Below are 18,254 nucleotides of genomic sequence, written 5' to 3' on the forward strand. Positions count from 1 at the left end.
ATTGACGAGGTCGGCCTCTCTTGTATCTTCTGCCCAGGACCCACTGGGAGTGGTTAAGAGGGAACTGAGGTCCATAAGGAACACGAGTGCCTGCTACTGTGGACCCGGAGCTTTGCAGTATAGGAAGCGAACTTGGGCAGGCAGGTGAGCTGTCAGGACAGGATGGTTTGTCTGGTACCAAGGATCAGCTGCACTTATAGGGGAACTCCACAGGAACAGTGGAACTGGAACATGCGGTGTGGTTAGGTCCTTGATAGGCTTACAGCAGAAAGTCGCTGGATCAAGGTAGCAGGCACGGCAGGACAAACAGCAGCGAAAGCAGGGTCTTGTAGGAAGCCAGGTTCGGCAGAAGGCGGGCAACGTGGTACAGGTCAGCAGGCAGAAGCGAGGTCACAAGAATAGCCAGGGTCAGGAGCCAGGGATCAGAGCCAGAACAGGATCCAGAAGCAGGATCAGAGCAAGCCAAGGTTCATCAGGTGGTATCAGGCAGAATAATAGCTGGTGCAGGGTAACAGGAACAACTGAAGTTAAGTCAGCAACCATCAGAGGTCAGAACACTCCTTTAAATAGGCTGTCTTGGGCCAATTTGCGCCATGCCTGCGTGTGCAAGCAATCCGCCGCACACACGCATGTGCATTGATGCGCACAGGCATGTGCGGACGTCCTCGCACATGCGCGCGTGCACGCAAGTGCACAATGGACGGGAGCAACTGGTTCTCTTAAACCCTCCCTCCATCTTTCATGGATTTCTCTGGCTCTTCTGTCCCAACAGGGAACCCGAGAATTCAGCTGGTGGTTCTGCAAGCTGACCGTAGAGCTGATCACAGACCAGAACAGCTCCAATCATCTCTATGGCCTAAGAAACTGGAAGACCCAACCATTTAATGAATTAGGTTTTGCCGGATATAAACTGCGCCATTGGCAAATTGGCAAAGCATTTTATCACACCAATCTTGGTGTGGTCAGATGTTTTGAGGGCTGAGAAAAGATCTAGGGTCTAATAGACCCCATTTAAAAAAAAAGAGTACCTGCAACTACCTATTGCTATCATAGGGAATATTTTTAATCCCTGATATAACAATAAAAATTATAAAAAAAGAAAGGAACAGTTTAAAAATATAATAAAAAAGCAAAAAAAAGAAAAATCACCCTTTCCCCCCCGTCCTTTAGCAATAGACCTCCTCTGTAAATCTAAAATGGTAACCTGTGAAGGCTTTTAAAAATGTATGTAGTTGGTTGCCGCTGCACGTTTGTGCACAATTTAAAAGCGTTGTGTTTGGTATCCATGTACTCGGCATAAGATCACCTTTTTTATTTCATCAAACATTTGGGCAATATATTGTGTTTTAGTGCATTCAAATTAAAAAAAAAAATTGTGTTTTTTTCCAAAAAAATGTGTTTGGAAAATTTCTGCGTAAATACTGTGTGAAAAAAAAAAAATTGCAACACCCATGATTTTAATCTGTAGGACCTTTGCTTTAAGAATATATATATATAATGTTTGAGGGTTCAAAGTAATTTTCTTGCAAAAAAAATTATATTTTTTCATGTAAACAAAAAGTGTCAGAAAGAGCTTTGTCTTCAAGTGGTTAGAAGAGTGGGTGATGTGTGACATAATCTTCTAAATATTGTGCATAAAATGACAATTTAACCGCCCCCATGACTCATTTTTGGAAAGTAGACACCACAAGCTATAAACTGATAGGAATGTTGAGTCCATGGAATATTTTATATTTTGTCACAGTTTTCAGGAAAATTACACTTTCTTTATTTTTTTTTTTGCACAAAGTTGTCACTAAATGATCTATTGCTCAAACATGTCATGGGCAAATGTGGAATGACACCCCAAAATACATTCTGCTGCTTCTCCTGAGTACGGGGATACCACATGTGTGAGACTTTTTTGGAGCCTAGCCACATACAGGACCCCGAAATCCAATCACCACTTTCATGATTTCTAAGGGTGTAAATTTGTGATTTCACTTCCTCACTGACTATCACAGTTTTGGAGGCCCTGAAATGTCAAGATGGCACAACCCCCCCAAATGACCCCATTTTGGAAAGAAGACACTTCAAGCTTTTTGGTAAGAGGCATGTTGAGTCCATGGAATATTTGATATTTTTCCACAAGTTTCGGAAAAAATTACAATTGTTTCTTCTTTTTTACACAAAGTTGTCACAAAATGATATATTGTTCAAACATGCCACAGTTATATGTGAAATTACACCCCAAAATACATTCTGCTGCTTCTCCTGAGTACGGGGATACCACATGTGTGAGACTTTTTGGGAGCCTAGCTGCGTACAGGATCTGAAAAAACCAATCACCGCCTTCAGGATTTCTAAAGGTGTAAAATTCAGATTTTACTCCTCACTACCTATGACAGTTAGGTCCTGAAATGTCCAGATAGCACAACTACTCCAATAAAATACCCCATTTTGGAAAGTAGACACCCCAAGATATTTCCTAAGAGGCATGGTGAGTATTTTGCAGATCTCATTTATTTTTGAAAATGATGAAAGAAAAGAAAATGTTTTATTTTTTATTTTTTAAATTTTCAAAACTTTGTGACAAAAATCAAGATCTTCAAAATACTCAATATTCCCCTGAGCAGATAGCTTTGGGTGTCTACTTTCCAAAATTTGGTAATTTGGGGGTGGGGGTTGTGTTATCTCGGCATTTCATGGCATCCGAAACTGTGATAGGTAGTGAGGAGTGAAATCACAAATTTACACCCTTAGAAATCCTGAAGGCGCTGATTGGTTTTTGGGGTCCAGTACGCGGCTAGGCTCCCAAAAAGTCCTACACATGAGGTATCCCCATACTCAGGAAAAGCAGCAGAATGTATTTTGGGGTATAATTCCACATATAACCATGTCATGTGTGAACAATATATAATTTAGTGGCAACTTGGTGTATTTTTTTTTCATTATTCAATAACTTGTGACAAAAAAATAAAATATTCAATGGGCTCAACATGCCCCTCAGCAATTTCCTTGGGGTGTCTACTTTCCAAAATGGGGTCATTTGGGGGGGGGGGGGGGGGGGGTTGTACTGCCCTGCCATTTTAGCACCTCAAGAAATGAGATAGGCAGTCATACATAAAACCTACATAAATTCCAGAAAATGTTCCCTAGTTTGTAGACGCTATAACTTTTGTGCAAACCAATAAATATACGATTATTGACATTTTTTTTTTTTTTTACCAAAGACACGTGGCTGAATACATTTTGGCCTCAATGTATGACTAAAATTGAGTTTATTAAAAAAAAATTCTAACAAAAGGTAGAAAATATCATTTTCTTTTCAAAATTTTTGGTCTTTTTCCATTTATTTTGCAAAAATATAAAAATCGTGGAGGCAATAAAATACCTTTAAATGAAGGCTCTATTTGTGGGAAAAAAAGGATGCAAATTTTGTTTGGGTAGAACATTGCATGACCGCACAATTACCAGTTAAAGCAGCGCAGTACCAAATTGTAAAAAGTGCTCCTGTCATTGAGCATCCAAATCCTCCGGGGCTGAAGTGGTTAATGTCGGCAATTGTTTGTTTATAGTGATGGACGAACTTCTGACGGGACGTTTCGCGAACGCGGACCGCGAACGTGGCCGATAGTTTGCGAACCGGAACGTTCGCGGCGGGCCCCATTGACTTCAATGGGAGGCGAACTTTGCAAACCTACAGGTCAAATTTGCAGCCACAAAATAATTAATAGCTGTGCAAACATAGTCCCACCACATGGCCAATGACATAACACATGTATGAGGTGAATTTGGGATCGACAACTACAAGCATTCTTTTTTTATATGGGAAATTGTTGTGACAATTCAGGACTGTGGAGCGCATGAAGGCAATGGAGGAGAGGGAAGGTCAGGGACCAGGGTAGGCAAAGAAGAGGGTGCAGGAGATGATCACCAGCAGCGTGACATACAGCAATGACACCTGCACCGTGATAGAGTCATCTGACAGCAGCACCATGATAGAGAGCACTGACATCAGCAGCGTGACATAAAGCACTAACACTAGCACTATGATATACATCACTGACAGCAGCACCGTGATAGAGAGCACTGACATCAGCAGTGTGACATACAGCAATGACACCTGCACCGTGATAGAGTCATCTGACACCAGCACCCTGATAGAGAGCACTGACATCAGCAGCGTCACATAAAGCACTAACACCAGCACCATGATATACAGCACTGACAGCAGAACCGTGATAGAGAGCACTGACATCAGCAGCGTGACATACAGCAATGAAACCTGCACCGTGATAGAGTCATCTGACAACTGCACCCTGATAGAGAGCACTGACATCAGCAGCGTGACATAAAGCACTAACACCAGCACCGTGATATACAGCACTGACAGCAGCACCGTGATAGAGAGTACTGACATCAGCAGCGTGACATACAGCAATGACACCTGCACCGTGATAGAGAGCCCTGACATCAGCAGCGTGACATACAGCAATGACACCTGCACTGTGATAGAGTCATCTGACACCAGCACCGTGATAGAGAGCACTGACATCAGCAGCGTGACATAAAGCACTAACACCAGCACCGTGATATACAGCACTGACAGCAGCACCGTAAGCAGCCCCAGGAGGAAGTCAGCATAGCACAGGGATGGTGGGAGCCCCTCATAATGAGCATAGCACAGGGATGGTGGGAGCCCCTCATAATGAGCATAGCACAGGGATGGTGGGAGCCCCTCATAATGAGCATAGCACAGGGATGGTGGGAGCCCCTCATAATATGCACAGCAGAGGTACAGCCCCAGGAGGAAGTCAGCATAGCACAGGGATGGTGGGAGCCCCTCATAATAAGCAGCCCCAGGAGGATGTCAGCATAGCACAGGGATGGTGGGAGCCCCTCATAATAAGCAGCCCCAGGAGGATGTCAGCATAGCACAAGGATGGTGGGAGCCCCTCATAATAAGCAGCCCCAGGAGGAAGTCAGCACAGTACAGGGATGGTGGGAGCCCCTCATAATAAGCATAGCACAGGGATGGCGGGAGCCCCTCATAATATGCACAGCAGAGGTACAGCCCCAGGAGGAAGTCAGCACAGCACAGGGATGGTGGGAGCCCCTCATAATAAGCAGCCCCAGGAGGAAGTCAGCACAGCACAGGGATGGTGGGAGCCCCTCATAATAAGCAGCCCCAGTAGAAATATGACACCGCTCAACCTCTTCAAACAGGAGGGTACGGGCATATAGTACGGTGTGCTTTTTTTGGACAAGGAAGTGAGCCAAATGAAGAAAGAAGGTCTGTGTGCTCGATTTAAAAAATTGTTTATAGACATATACATGGTCTACTGGTCACATGTTGTATTCCTCAGAGATCCATGCCTCATTCATTTTTAGAAATGTGAGGTAGTTAACATTGTCGTGAGCTAGGCGAGTACGCTTATCGGTCACGATCCCCCCTGCTGCGCTGAACGTCCTTTCGGACAGGACACTGGGCGAGGGGCAAGCCAACAGTTCGATTGCAAATTGGGCAAGCTCTGGCCAGAGGTCAAGCCTGCCCACCCAGTAGTCCAGGGGTTCATCACTCCTCAGAGCGTCCACATCGGCCGTTAACCCAATGTAGTCGGACACCTGGCGGTCTAGGCGTTCCCTGATGCTGGATCCGGATGACACCTGTCGATGGGTCAGCTGAAAGAATGACCTCATATCCGAAGTCACCAACACATCTTCAAACCGGCCTCTTCTTGCAGGCGCTGTTGGATTGGTACCCGCAACTCCTTCTCTGGGAATGGGAATTGCTCCTCTGCCAGCGCACGCAAAAGCAGAATGCAGCATTTCTCGAAGCAAGGCCTGGAAGTGCTCCATTCTGACAGCCCTCTGTGACGGCGGTAACATTTCTGCTATTTTGTGTTTGTACCGGGGGTCTAAGTACGTTGCCATCCTGCCATCCAGTACTGGTCCTTGACCCTTATGCTTTTTATACGGGTGTCCCTATTAAAACACTGGAGCATGAAGGCCCCCATTTGCACTAAACTGGAAGCGGTGTGGTGGCCTGGCTCCTGCTCATCATCCAGGATAATGTCAGCCAGGATAACCTCAACCCTATATATTGTGGACCTATAACAGTCCTTAAGGAATAGCAGACTGTACCTCACTCAACCCTATGTGCTGTAGCACCCTACACCAGGTTACCAGTCCTTATAAGGACCTTTGTGGAACAAGTAGGTTGTGTGTGACTGATTAGCAGACTGTACGTCAGTCCCTATACTAATGAAGGACTGCTGCAGTATAGGGCAGCGGTCAGCAGTAGTGCACCTCAACCCTATGTATTGTGGACCCATACCAGTCCTTATAGAATAGCAGACTGTACCTCACTCAACCCTATGTACTGTAGCACCCTACACCAGGTTACCAGTCCATATAAGGACCTTTGTGGAACAAGTAGGTTGTGTGTGACTGATTAGCAGACTGTACATCAGTCCCTATACTGATGAAGGACTGCTGCAGTATAGGGCAGCGGTCAGCAGAAGTGCACCTCAACCCTATGTATTGTGGACCTATACCAGTCCTTATAGAATAGCAGACTGTACCTCACTCAACCCTATGTACTGTAGTACCCTATACCTTACCAGTCCTTATTATGACCTTTGTGGAACAAGTAGGTTGTGTGTGACTGATTAGCCGACTGTACATCAGTCCCTGTACTGATGAAGGACTGTTGCAGTATAGGGCAGCGGTCAGCAGTAGTGCACCTCAACCCTATGTATTGTGGACCTATACCAGTCCTTACAGAATAGCAGACTGTACCTCACTCAACCCTATGTACTGTAGCACCCTACACCAGGTTACCAGTCCTTATAAGGACATTTGTGGAACTAATAGGTTGAGTGTGACTGATTAGCAGACTGTACGTTAGTCCCTATACTGATGAAGGACTGCTGCAGTATAAGGCAGCGGTCAGCAGTAGTGCACCTCAACCCTATGTATTGTGGACCTATACCAGTCCTTATAGAATAGCAGACTGTACCTCACTCAACCCTATGTACTGTAGCACCCTACACCAGGTTACCAGTCCTTATAAGGACCTTTGTGGAACAAGTAGGTTGTGTGTGAGTGATTAGCAGACTGTACGTCAGTCACTATACTGATGAAGGACTGCTGCAGTATAGGGCAGCGGTCAGCAGTAGTGCACCTCAACTCTATGTATTGTGGACCGATACCAGTCCTTATAGAATAGCAGACTGTACCTCACTCAACCCTATGTACTATAGCACCCTACACCAGGTTATTACCAATCCTTATAAGGACCTTTGTGGAACAATTAGGTTGTGTGTGAGTGATTAGCAGACTGCAGTAGAAGGGCAGCAGTCAAGTATAATATTCTTTCTATATTTGGAAGAAATAATATTATACGTGTACAAGCCTATTACCATACCAGTCCTGAAAAGAACCTTGGTGGACCTAATATAGTAACAGCTACTGATTGTGCTGTAATGTCTCAATTGGCTGTCCTGTACCCCATGATGGATGTGTCATCAGGTCAAAGTTCTTTTACACAGAAAACACGGAAGTCTGCCGGGCGAACGGCGGCAATAGTCCACCGATCGGGCGGCCCGCGAACAGCCAAAAAATCGCTGCAAAACGACGGCCGGGCGAACCGTTCGGCCATCACTATTTGTTTATATTCTGCGGTCAGTGTCCAGCTGGCAGCATATGAGTTCTGGTTGTAAAGGACGCCGTGGTCAGCTTGCCGGCCCGTTACTTAACAACCATCTATTCTTTACACAGAATTCAGGGCAGTCAATCAATTTTCGACCAATTTGAATTCTAATCGATCCAAAAATTTGGAATTTGTGTGAAAATTTATAAATTAAACTAATCAAATTCCAAAAGCGAATAGCAAAACAAAACCAGTAACGTACCATTTTTCTGCTCTGCACTTGCTTAGACCTTATTATCACTTCCCCGATACTCAGAACTGGAGCCAACGTGGCAGTAGGTCTCATCTGCAGGAACATTGGTGCCAATTGGTTGATCCTGCCTTATGTCACCCCCCTCTATGCTCCCATTGGTCTCCTCCCCAACCTCGATGTTCATTAATTGCTGTGCATCCTCATGGAGCAAGTGACTGACACTGTGCTGAAATATCTCAGATGACTTCTCCATGCCAATTGGTGGGGCAATGACAGGAGTATCTGTGGGTGAGGAGGAAGAACAGGGAGCTTTAGCAGCTACTGATGACTTCAATCTATTCTGTTCCTGGAAGACAGAGGAGGAGGAGGATGAAGACTTGATTAGACTCCACGGTCTTCTCTTCAGCTCATGGGGCGTGTCCTAATCTGACATAGAAAGGTTTCTAAGTCAACAGAGAGCTGAGCTCAGCCTCACCCGGTGTAGGAGGATGTCACCCCTCCCCCATCCACATTCCTCTCCGGTGTCAGAGACTTTCAGTTTAGTTTCTCTTCTGCTGTCAGCGATGGCGTCTGGTGATCTGAGAGCTGAGTTGGAATGTTCCGTCTGTCTGAACATTTATACGGATCCTGTAACCCTGAGATGTGGTCACAACTTCTGCCGGGTCTGTATTGATGGTGTGCTGGATACACAGGAGGGGTCTGGAGGATATTCCTGTCCTGAATGTAGAGAGAAGTTTCCGGATCGGCCTGCACTGCAGAAGAACATGAAACTACGTAACATAGCAGAGACTTTCCTGTCTACTCATCAAGATCAAGAGGAGTCCGGGGTCTTCTGTACTTACTGTGTGGACTCTCCTGTACCTGCTGTTAGATCCTGTCTGCTCTGTGAGGTTTCTCTGTGTGATAAACACCTGAGAGTCCACAAAAAGTCCCCAGAACACGTCTTATGTGACCCCACCTTGTCCATGGAGAGCAGGAAATGCTCCGTCCATAAGGAAGTTTTGAAGTATTTCTGCACTGAGGATGGTAGCTGTGTCTGTATGTCTTGTTATGTGATTGGAGGACATAAAGGACATGAGATGAAGTCACTGGATGAGGCTTCTGAGAAGAAGAAGAAGACACTGAGGAATGTTCTGCAGAAACTTCTGACAAAGAGAGAGAAGACGGAGGAAAAAGTCCAGAGTCTGCAGGAACACCGGAGGAAAGTAGAAGAAGAAGCCGCTGGTGACACCAAGAGAGTCACTGCCCTGTTTAGAGATCTCAGGTAGACATGTGCACTGACAAAAAATTAATTTGTTTTCTTCTCATTCTTTTTTGCTTTTTTTGGAAATTAGGAAATTATAAAATCCGGAAATTCAGAAATCCGAAAATTTGGATTTTCAAATTTCCAAATTTCCAAATTTCGAAATTCACATTTCTGAATTTCGAAATTCAAATTTCGAAATTTCGAAATTCAAATTTCCGAATATTCGAATTTTCCAACACCTGCATTTTCCAATTTCCAAATTTTCCAATTTCTGAATTTTGAGTTTTCCAATTACCAAATTTTTGGAATTCAAAAATTAGAAAATCCAAAAATTTGAAAATATGAAAAAAATCAAAAAAATCTGTAAAATTCGAAATAATAACTAAGCATTAAATTATAGGTATTAGAATTTATTTTCAAATTTTGCTGTTAGTGAATGTAACAAATACAATTGTATCTGGAGTTATGAATTATCCGAATTTAAAACAAATGGAATGGAACAAATTAATAATAAAAAGGTTTTGTTATTATTATTGTTATTTATTATCATTAGATCATTACTTTCCTTTTGTTTAGATTCGTTATTTCAGATAATTTGTAACTTTGGATAAATTCATATTCATTACGTTCACTAATATCCAAATTTGAAAGAAAATTCCAATACTTATAATTTAATATTTATTATTGTTTCATTTTTATTTCAGATTTACGGGTTTTCAAACTTTCAAATTTACACATTTTTGAATTTTCAGATTTTCATTCTTATTTTTGAATTTTCAAATTTACACATTTTTGAATTTTCAGATTTTCTTTCTTATTCTTGAATTTTCAAATTTACAAATTTTCAAATTTTCTGATTTTAATTTTTATTTTTGAATATTCAAATTTACAAATTTTTGACTTTTCAGATTTTCTTATTTTTGAATTTTCAGATTTACACAATTTTCAGATTTCATTCTTATTCTTGAATTTTCAAATTTACAAATTTTAGAATTTTCAAATTTACAAATTTTAGAATTTTCAAATTTACAAATTTTAGAATTTTCAAATTTACTAATTTTTGAATTTTCAAATTTATGAAATATAGAATTTTTGAATTTCCAAATTTAACATTTTCAAATTTCTTAATTTAGAATTTTTGAATTTCTGAATTTTCCGAAAATTCGAATTTCTGAATTTTGCTAAATTTTGAATTTCCAAATTCGAATTTTGAAATCGAAATTTTCCGAGATCTCACTTTTCCAAAATTTTGAATTTCTGAAATTTTGAATTTTCCCATTTCTGAATTCCAAATTTCCAAAAATTAAAAAATTAAAAAATTTGGAAATTCAAAACTCGGAAATTCGGAAACTTGGAAATTCTAAATTTCAGAAACTCAGAAATGCAAAAGTTTTGGAAAATTGGAAACTTCAGAATTTACAAATTTTTCAAAATTCGTTAAAAAAACTAATTCAGAATTAAATGAATTGCACATGTGTAATCTCAGGAGACGTCTGGAAGACCTGGAGAAGAGAGTCCTGAGGGACATCTCCGGGAGGGCAGAGCGGATCTCCATCTCCATCCGGGATCTGGAAATAAAGAAGGAGGAGCTGTCCAGGAAGTTGCGTCACATTGAGGAGCTGTGTAACGTGACGGATCCACTGACTGTCTTACAGGAATCAGACACAGGTGACTTGTGTGATACTGAGGATGGAGATAATGAGGACAGAGAGAGACATGAGGAGCTCCTCCATGATGGAGGGGGTCTGGATGTGGCGGGGGTCTTACACACAGGTTTATCTGATATAATAACAGAGGTAAATGTATACTTCCCTATACAGGGGGCTGCAGACATATTACTGGATGGAAACACAGCTCATAATATTCTACAGATATCAGATGACAGGTCACAGGAAAACTGTATCCAGGTCAGATAGAAACCAGAATCGCCCAAAAACACCAGAGAGATTCCAGGATTATTATCAGGTGTTGAGCAGTCGGAGTTTCTCCTCAGGGAGACATTACTGGGAAGTGGATGTCGGGGGGTCAGATGGATGGAGAGTCGGGATGTGTTACCCCAGTATAGAGAGGAGAGGGGGGGAGTCAGTGATTGGAGATAATAATAAGTCCTGGGGATTGGTCAGGTATAATAATAATCAGTATAAGGTGAGACATGACAGTAAAGATATCCCCTTACCCACCAATCCCTCCAGTAACAGAGTCAGGATATATCTGGATTATGAGGCCGGGCGGATCTCCTTTTATGATCTGTGTGACCCGATCCGACACCTCCACACCTTCACCACCACCTTCACTGAGCCCCTCCATGCTGTGATATGGGTAGTGAGAGGTTGTATAAAGATATGTGGGGGGAGGCGGGAGGTGTGAGAACTCCGCCCACAGTCTGGTGACATCACAGTGACAGGTGGTGGGATTGGTTCATTGATCAGCCAATGATTGGAGGAAGTGGTGGCTCCTGGGAGAAGTCTGAGGGCCTCCTTCTGAAAATACTAGTTCCCTGGCTGTGTGTAATGTAAGAACTTATAAAGTGGTAGTAAAGACAAAATATAAAATGACGGATATGACGGCGTCTGTCACTGACATGAACACAGCAGTCTTTGTTTTTCGGAGTCCTCCTGGAATTTTCTTCTTTTACCTGTTGGTTCTGCTGTTATTTCCCAACTTCCTATAACAGACCAATCTGTCCAGCAAAAGTGGCAGTTAGAGGGTTGGGACAAACCATTCACCACTGACAGGGGTGCTTACAATGTTCAGCTTTTATTCATTGATGTAAAACATTTATCCCAAATGGAGACACAAATGTTGGTGTAACGGCTTATAAAGTGTTATCTGGAGTTCTCCTTTAATTTATTAGTCACTTATGTAAAGTCCATCTAAATCTACTAGTCCGTCCAACACCCCTCTCTCCAGACAAGGCTGCTGTCCAAGGAGGTCTCCACTGCCCCTCCATAGATAGAGGAGCCGCCCTAAGACAGGAAGTGTGTTACTGGCAGGATCACCAGGGGAAAATAAAGGTAAAAACAGAAAAGGAATGCAGCCACCACATCTAAGGATTGGTAAGCTCCAATAATTGTCATTTCTGTTTTTGGGATTTATTACCCCTTTAAGTCTCCGACCCGGAACAAGCATGGGGGGAATAAGAATCAGAAAAGAGTCAGAATTCCTTATCTCTATACTTGTTCCGGGTCACAGACTGAGACAGTAATGAAGGCAAAGCATCAGCATGACAGCCAGGGAACTAGCATTCTCACAAGGAGAGTAACGGTAGAAATGGCGGCCCCCATGATTCTCTCATGACAGGGGCCCTTTAACCCTTTCTCTTCCACAACCGTTTTAGCATTATTTTGTACACATGTTTAACCTCTTGCTGCCCGTCGGCCGTCATATGACAGCTGGGGGCGGCGTGGCTCTCGTTCTGGGTGGACGTCATATGATGGCCTCCCAGAATGACCGATCTCATGCGCCCGTTGGGGTGCGCATCACGGTGATCGGTGGTGCGGTGTATCAGTCTAGCACACCGTCACACCAATCTTGGTAAAGAGCCCCTGATTATAATTTGTTTTTTATTAGTAATGGCGGTGAATCTGCGATTTTTTTATCATGACTGTGACATTGCGGCGGACACATCGGAAACTTTTGACACCATTTTGGGACCATTGACATTTATACAGTGATCAGTGCTATAAAAATGCGCGCACCCGCTTGCCGCCGGTGACGCAGTGACATACGGTTACGTCGTTTTGCGCACCCGTGCCCCTTTGACGACATATATCGGTGTGAGCCGGTCGGCAAGTGGTTAAAATTGTGTGCGCCCCTGAAATGACAACAATCTTTGGTGCGCTTTATTTTCATAGATGACACTTTACAAGCCCCTACAGGTCATCAGTTTAGAGATAACTGTGAGTAATGGGCTGAGAATTTCTTCTCTCACTCCGGTGTGTGTGGTGATATGTAATGTGCAGTGCAAGCAATGGCCTTGTGTGTAGGTGTCCCTGAAACATGCATTTACATTCATACGTGTATTGGGGGGTGGGGCACTCAAAAATGTTGGGGTGGGGGGGACTTTAGGGGCAATTTATGTGTAATATCATCGCTCTCAACTGTCCCTGATTTGGAGCAAAGTCCCTCTGTCCCTCTTTCCTCCTCATCTGTCCCTCATTTTGGTCTGATCTATATAGATGTATATAAAATGCACTTTTTATCTATCAAAAAAGTGTTTCCCACTTTCATCCAATTTCTAAATTGCTACATTTGTAAATGTTAAAAGCCAATATAAAGGAAGAGTCGTGGTAAAGAAATCCCTTGTGGATTTAATTAACATTTTTTTGGGTTATTTCTCCTTTAACGGGGTGTGACAGGGGGCGTGTCCTATGCCTACATACATTTGCTGGTAGGTGTCCCTCATTCCCATCTTATAATGTTGGTCAGTATAGTAATATCTTTACATTTCTAATTTACTAAACTTTTTTTTTCGTCACATGGAGACAATGTGATGCTTTTTTGGGTAACTGGTTCTCCTTAACCACTTGCCGACCGTCTGCCGTCATTATACGGCGGCAGAATGACTCCCCTGCGTAAATCGATGTAGCTGTATGGCGGGTGCTTTAAGGGGTACAGGGAGCACGCGCACACCCGACGCGTCACTTAGGAGCCGATGCATGTGCTCGGTGCCCGCAATGTCCACTGGCCAGCCGAGATCACACCTGACAGAGCCAGGACGGGGATTTGTGTGTGTAAATACATATATCTGTGTTCTGTAAGGGGTGAGGAGACAGATCTTGTGTTCCTAATGCTTAGGAACAGCGATCTCTCTCCTTCCCCAGTCAGTCCGATCCCCCCCACAGTAAGAAACACCTCCCAGGGAACATGTTTAACCCCTTGATTACCCCTTAGTGTTAACCCATTCCATGCTGGTGACATTAATACAGTAATCAGTGCATTTTTATAGCACTGATCGCTGTATAAATGTCAATGGTCTTAAAATAGTGTCAAAATTGTCCGATCTGTTTGCCGCAATTTCGCCATTCCACTAAAAATCGCTGATCACCGCCATTACTAGTAAAAAAATAATAATAATAATAAAAATGCCATAAATCTATCCCCTATTTTGTAGATGTGATAACTTTTGTGCAAACCGATCAATATATGCTTATTGTGATTTTTATAATTTTTTTTTTTTACCAAAAATATGTAGAAGATATATATCGGCCTAAACTGATGGGGAAATATATAAAAAAATATAGAAAAGCAAAAAAAAAAAAAAATTTTTTTTTCTAAATTGTTGTTCTTCTTTTGTTTATAGCGCAAAAAAATTTAAAAAAAATGCAGAGGTGATCAAATACCACCAATAGAAAGCTCTATTTGTGGGGGGAAAAAAAGAACATACATTTTGTTTGGGTACAACGTCACACGTATCCCTCAATTGTCAGTTAAAGTGTTGCAGTGTCGTATCGCAAAAAAATGGCCTGGTCAGGAAGGGGGTAAATCCTTCCGGGGCTGAAGTGGTTAATGAGACATCAGAGGTATAAAAGACCCCTGACGTCCCACCTCTTCCATATTGAAGCTAATGGAGCACAGATCGCAGTCCCCGGCCATACCGGCTGGTGAAAGTGCCAGCAATACCCAGAAGTGACATTTTATACATCACTTCCGGGTCATTAGCCGGAAGAGGAGATCAGAGAATGGACATTTACTGATCTCCATTCCCCCTACTTGGTGGCCCCACCATGCCGGTCACAGGACCACCGATGAGCCAAGGAAATGGGCGGGAGCACACCCAGGGAGGACCGCACTTTGTGGGTGGGTGGAAGTGATTGTGGTGCCACCACCTGATTGCTTCCATATGACAGCTGTACTATGTATGGTGGTGGTAATGGGAAAATAATTACATATAATAAATGTCATTCATAAACTGCCAGGTGTGTCTGGATTCCAGGGACAGTCCCGGGATTTGGAGGTTTGTCCCTGGAAATGTTGCAGATTTTAATATTTTTTATATAATTTCTCTATTATGATTTGTATTACAGAGTCAGTTCACCTTCATGGTAATAAAAATCGGTGACGGGGATTTTATTAAACAAAATATATAGTGCAGTGCAACCAAAAACTCATAAATCAAGTCCAAATATTGACAAAATTCCACCGCAGTGCAACTTTCAGTGACAGTTCATTGATATCCGGTGACTTCAGACTCTCGCTGGAATGTCTGATATATTTTGTTTATTATCGATGATGTGGAAATATTGAGCTTCATATTTATATCAAGAGGCTTCAAGGGAACCATTGTGAGGACTTTATAATTAAATGACCATCCCCCGTTAGATGGGTATATATATATATATATGATGAGATTTGGGTCCGGCTCACAAGACTTCTTCATGTTTCTCAAAAGCCGTTTGATGTCTTCAATAGTCGGGTGATAACTAAGTCCCCCGATTGTTTATAGAGATGGACATATCAGAGGAACTGGTTATACTCGGATCAAAGAGGGTTTCTTACCCAACAACCAGAAACATGGTAGACAGAGAGGCACCGAAGAGAGTCTAATGCTTATGTGAGAAGCATGATAGCCGACTAGGCTTCAGGTACAGCCAATCAGAATTTGATGCAGCTCTGAACCAATGAAAGTAGTCCATTTGTGTAATTGGTGGGGGAGGGTAGAGAGGGAACATAAAAATCAAAGCTCCCATTGATGGGCCTCTCTTAGCCTCATGGTCTCCACAAGCATGGTCACGTAAGATCTGTCTGTGGAACGTATCCGTATTATCTTATTTCTCTTTTCTTTTTTCTCTCCTAGGATTTGCCTTAATACACTGATAGCATTTATATGTTCATTGTAACAATATATCCTTTTTGTATTAATTATCTTTGTCCACTAGCAACATTGTATGTGTAACATCACTACGTTATATTTGGTGATATCTGATTATTCTAATGTTTCTTTTCTCTATAAATAAATTGATTGTTATTCTTTCCGCACAGTTATCATTCGTTATTAATTCTATCAGTAATAGCTGCAACCGCATTGGTTGATTCTTATATAGACAAAAGGGTTTAATCATTTATTTTATTTTCACAATCACATTGTTTATTGCGCTGATTATATATATATTTTTCACAATTACAGTTATTTTATTCCTCCTTTTCCTGTTTCTATCCATGTTGGCAACTTTCAGTCCTGGAAATCAGTGGCAGCTGGTGCTCAAATTATTTTTGGGGAGGGTGCAATTAAAAAAAAAAAAACATCAATTGCAGCCATTGTGGCCATAAAACGCTGCAACTGAGCCCATCAAATGCTGCCACTGTGTCTTCAAACGCTGCCACCGTACCGATCAAATGCAGCTACTGTGCCAAACACTGCCACTTTGCCCAACACTGCCAGTGTGCCCATCAAACAATATTTGAGGAATAATGAGGTGGTCTCACTTCCTGGTAAAGCAGAACTCCGGGCTGTATTCATGTATACAGAGCCGCCTTCATTTCTCTCTTCTATCTGCCCGGAGTTCAGCTTTACATTAGAGAAGACACCCCGACATTCTCCTCCTCATTGCTTTCCTAAGATTTTGTTACATTTTTTTCTCTGAATGTTTTTTCCTAAAGTCTTCATTTATATAGAGAAATGTTCTTTTATCATATAGTGATAGGAAGTGATGAGGATTTAGGCCTCGTTCACACTTGTGTGACTTGTCATGTGACTTTGGACCCCAAAGTCGCACAAGTCGCTCCCCATGTTTCCCTATGAGTACTGATCATATCTGTGCGACTTCAAAGTAGTTCCTGCACTACTTTGGTCCAACTTTCATGTATAGACCTCAATGTAAACCCTCAAAAGTCGCATGAAAGTCACACCTGCATAATATAGAATCCATTTTGATGTGACTCTGGATAAGTGTGATAAGTGCAGAACAGAAAGATTTGTTAGGTTTCTTTATTTTCTAATGAATTACAAATTTTCAAATCGATTGCAATTCTAATTCTATGTGAAGAATAGATGGTTGTTAAGGAGTGGGTCGGGAAGACGGCTGCAGCGTCCTTAGCAACTGATAATTCATCAGCTGTCAGCGGGATTCCCCACTGGCAGCTGAATGAGAAAAAAAGAATGCTGGCAATAAAAAAAAAGGCTTGGAGTCCCCCCAATGAATGCTTTGTCTCTCGTGTCTGGTATGGATTTGAAAGGGAACCCCATGCAAAAAATGTAGATAAAATGGCATTGGATCCCCCCCAATCCATACCAGACCCTTATCCGAGCATGCAGCCCAGCAGGTCAGGAAAGGGGGGACAAGCGAGTGCCCCCCCTGAACCATGCCAGTCCACATGCAATTAACATGGGGGGTGCTTCCCAAAGCACCTTGTCTCCATGTTGATGGGGACAAAGGCCTCTTTCCCACAACCCTGGGTGGTGATTGTGGGGGTCTGCAGGCGGGGAGCTTATCAGAATCTTAAAGGACCCTTGAACAAGAGGACCCCCAGATCCCTCCCCCCCATGTGAATCAGTATGGGGTACATTATAGCCCTGCATATACATCAAAAAAGTGCAAAAATTGAGTAAAGACACTACACCAGATTTTGAGATTTCATTTATTAAAAATTAAAAAACAATGTCCCCAGGTGTAGATCCATTGTCAATCATGCCGCCCGCCGCCTCCACCCCCGGATCTGAAAAAAGAAAAAAAAATCTCCGGCCCTGACAAACACTCCTGCCGTCTGCCAGCTTTGTTATGTGACAAATACCTAAAGGGCATGGAACGGCCCCCTTTTGACTTCACTGACCCAGCATGCCCTTGGTTAAAAACGTCATAAGGGGCGGTGCCACCCAGAGATGTCACCAGGTGGCCCCGCCCTTTAGTTATTTAAGAACTGACACACGGCGGATCAGGCAGATGATGGGAGCCTTCATCGGGGCGGAGGGACTTTTTTCTTCTTTTTTTGGGTTGGCAATGCGGCGGGATGCGTGATGGATTTACCTTTTTCACTCTGTTGGCATGGATCCAGGACTGGCAATTTTCCACTAGGATGGATGTTCTGGTCACTGCAACCACTGTGGTAGGAGGTCCAAAGGGATACTCTTGCTTCTTACTTCTGTTCAGCTATTGGACCACCTCGGTGTCTCCCACCTTGAA

The 18,254-nt window shown here is 42.7% G+C and overlaps 1 protein-coding gene across 1 annotated transcript in view; it reads left to right on the forward strand.

The window, feature by feature from the left end:
* The first annotated feature begins 8,357 nt into the window (after positions 1-8,357).
* LOC143962500 (E3 ubiquitin/ISG15 ligase TRIM25-like) overlaps positions 8,358-18,254 on the forward strand; it is a 54,363-nt gene continuing 44,466 nt past the window's right edge. Inside the window, 3 exon segments of the mRNA XM_077471780.1 lie at positions 8,358-9,153; positions 10,622-11,012; positions 15,162-15,179. Of these exon segments, the coding sequence (XP_077327906.1) occupies positions 8,378-9,153; positions 10,622-11,012; positions 15,162-15,179 (1,185 nt within the window). The 5' untranslated portion in view covers positions 8,358-8,377.

Source organism: Lithobates pipiens, unplaced genomic scaffold, assembly GCF_037356315.1.
Source record: "Lithobates pipiens isolate NorthernLeopardFrog02 unplaced genomic scaffold, aLitPip1_a1.2 Scaffold_8, whole genome shotgun sequence".
In the NCBI taxonomy this organism is placed as follows: domain Eukaryota; kingdom Metazoa; phylum Chordata; class Amphibia; order Anura; family Ranidae; genus Lithobates; species Lithobates pipiens.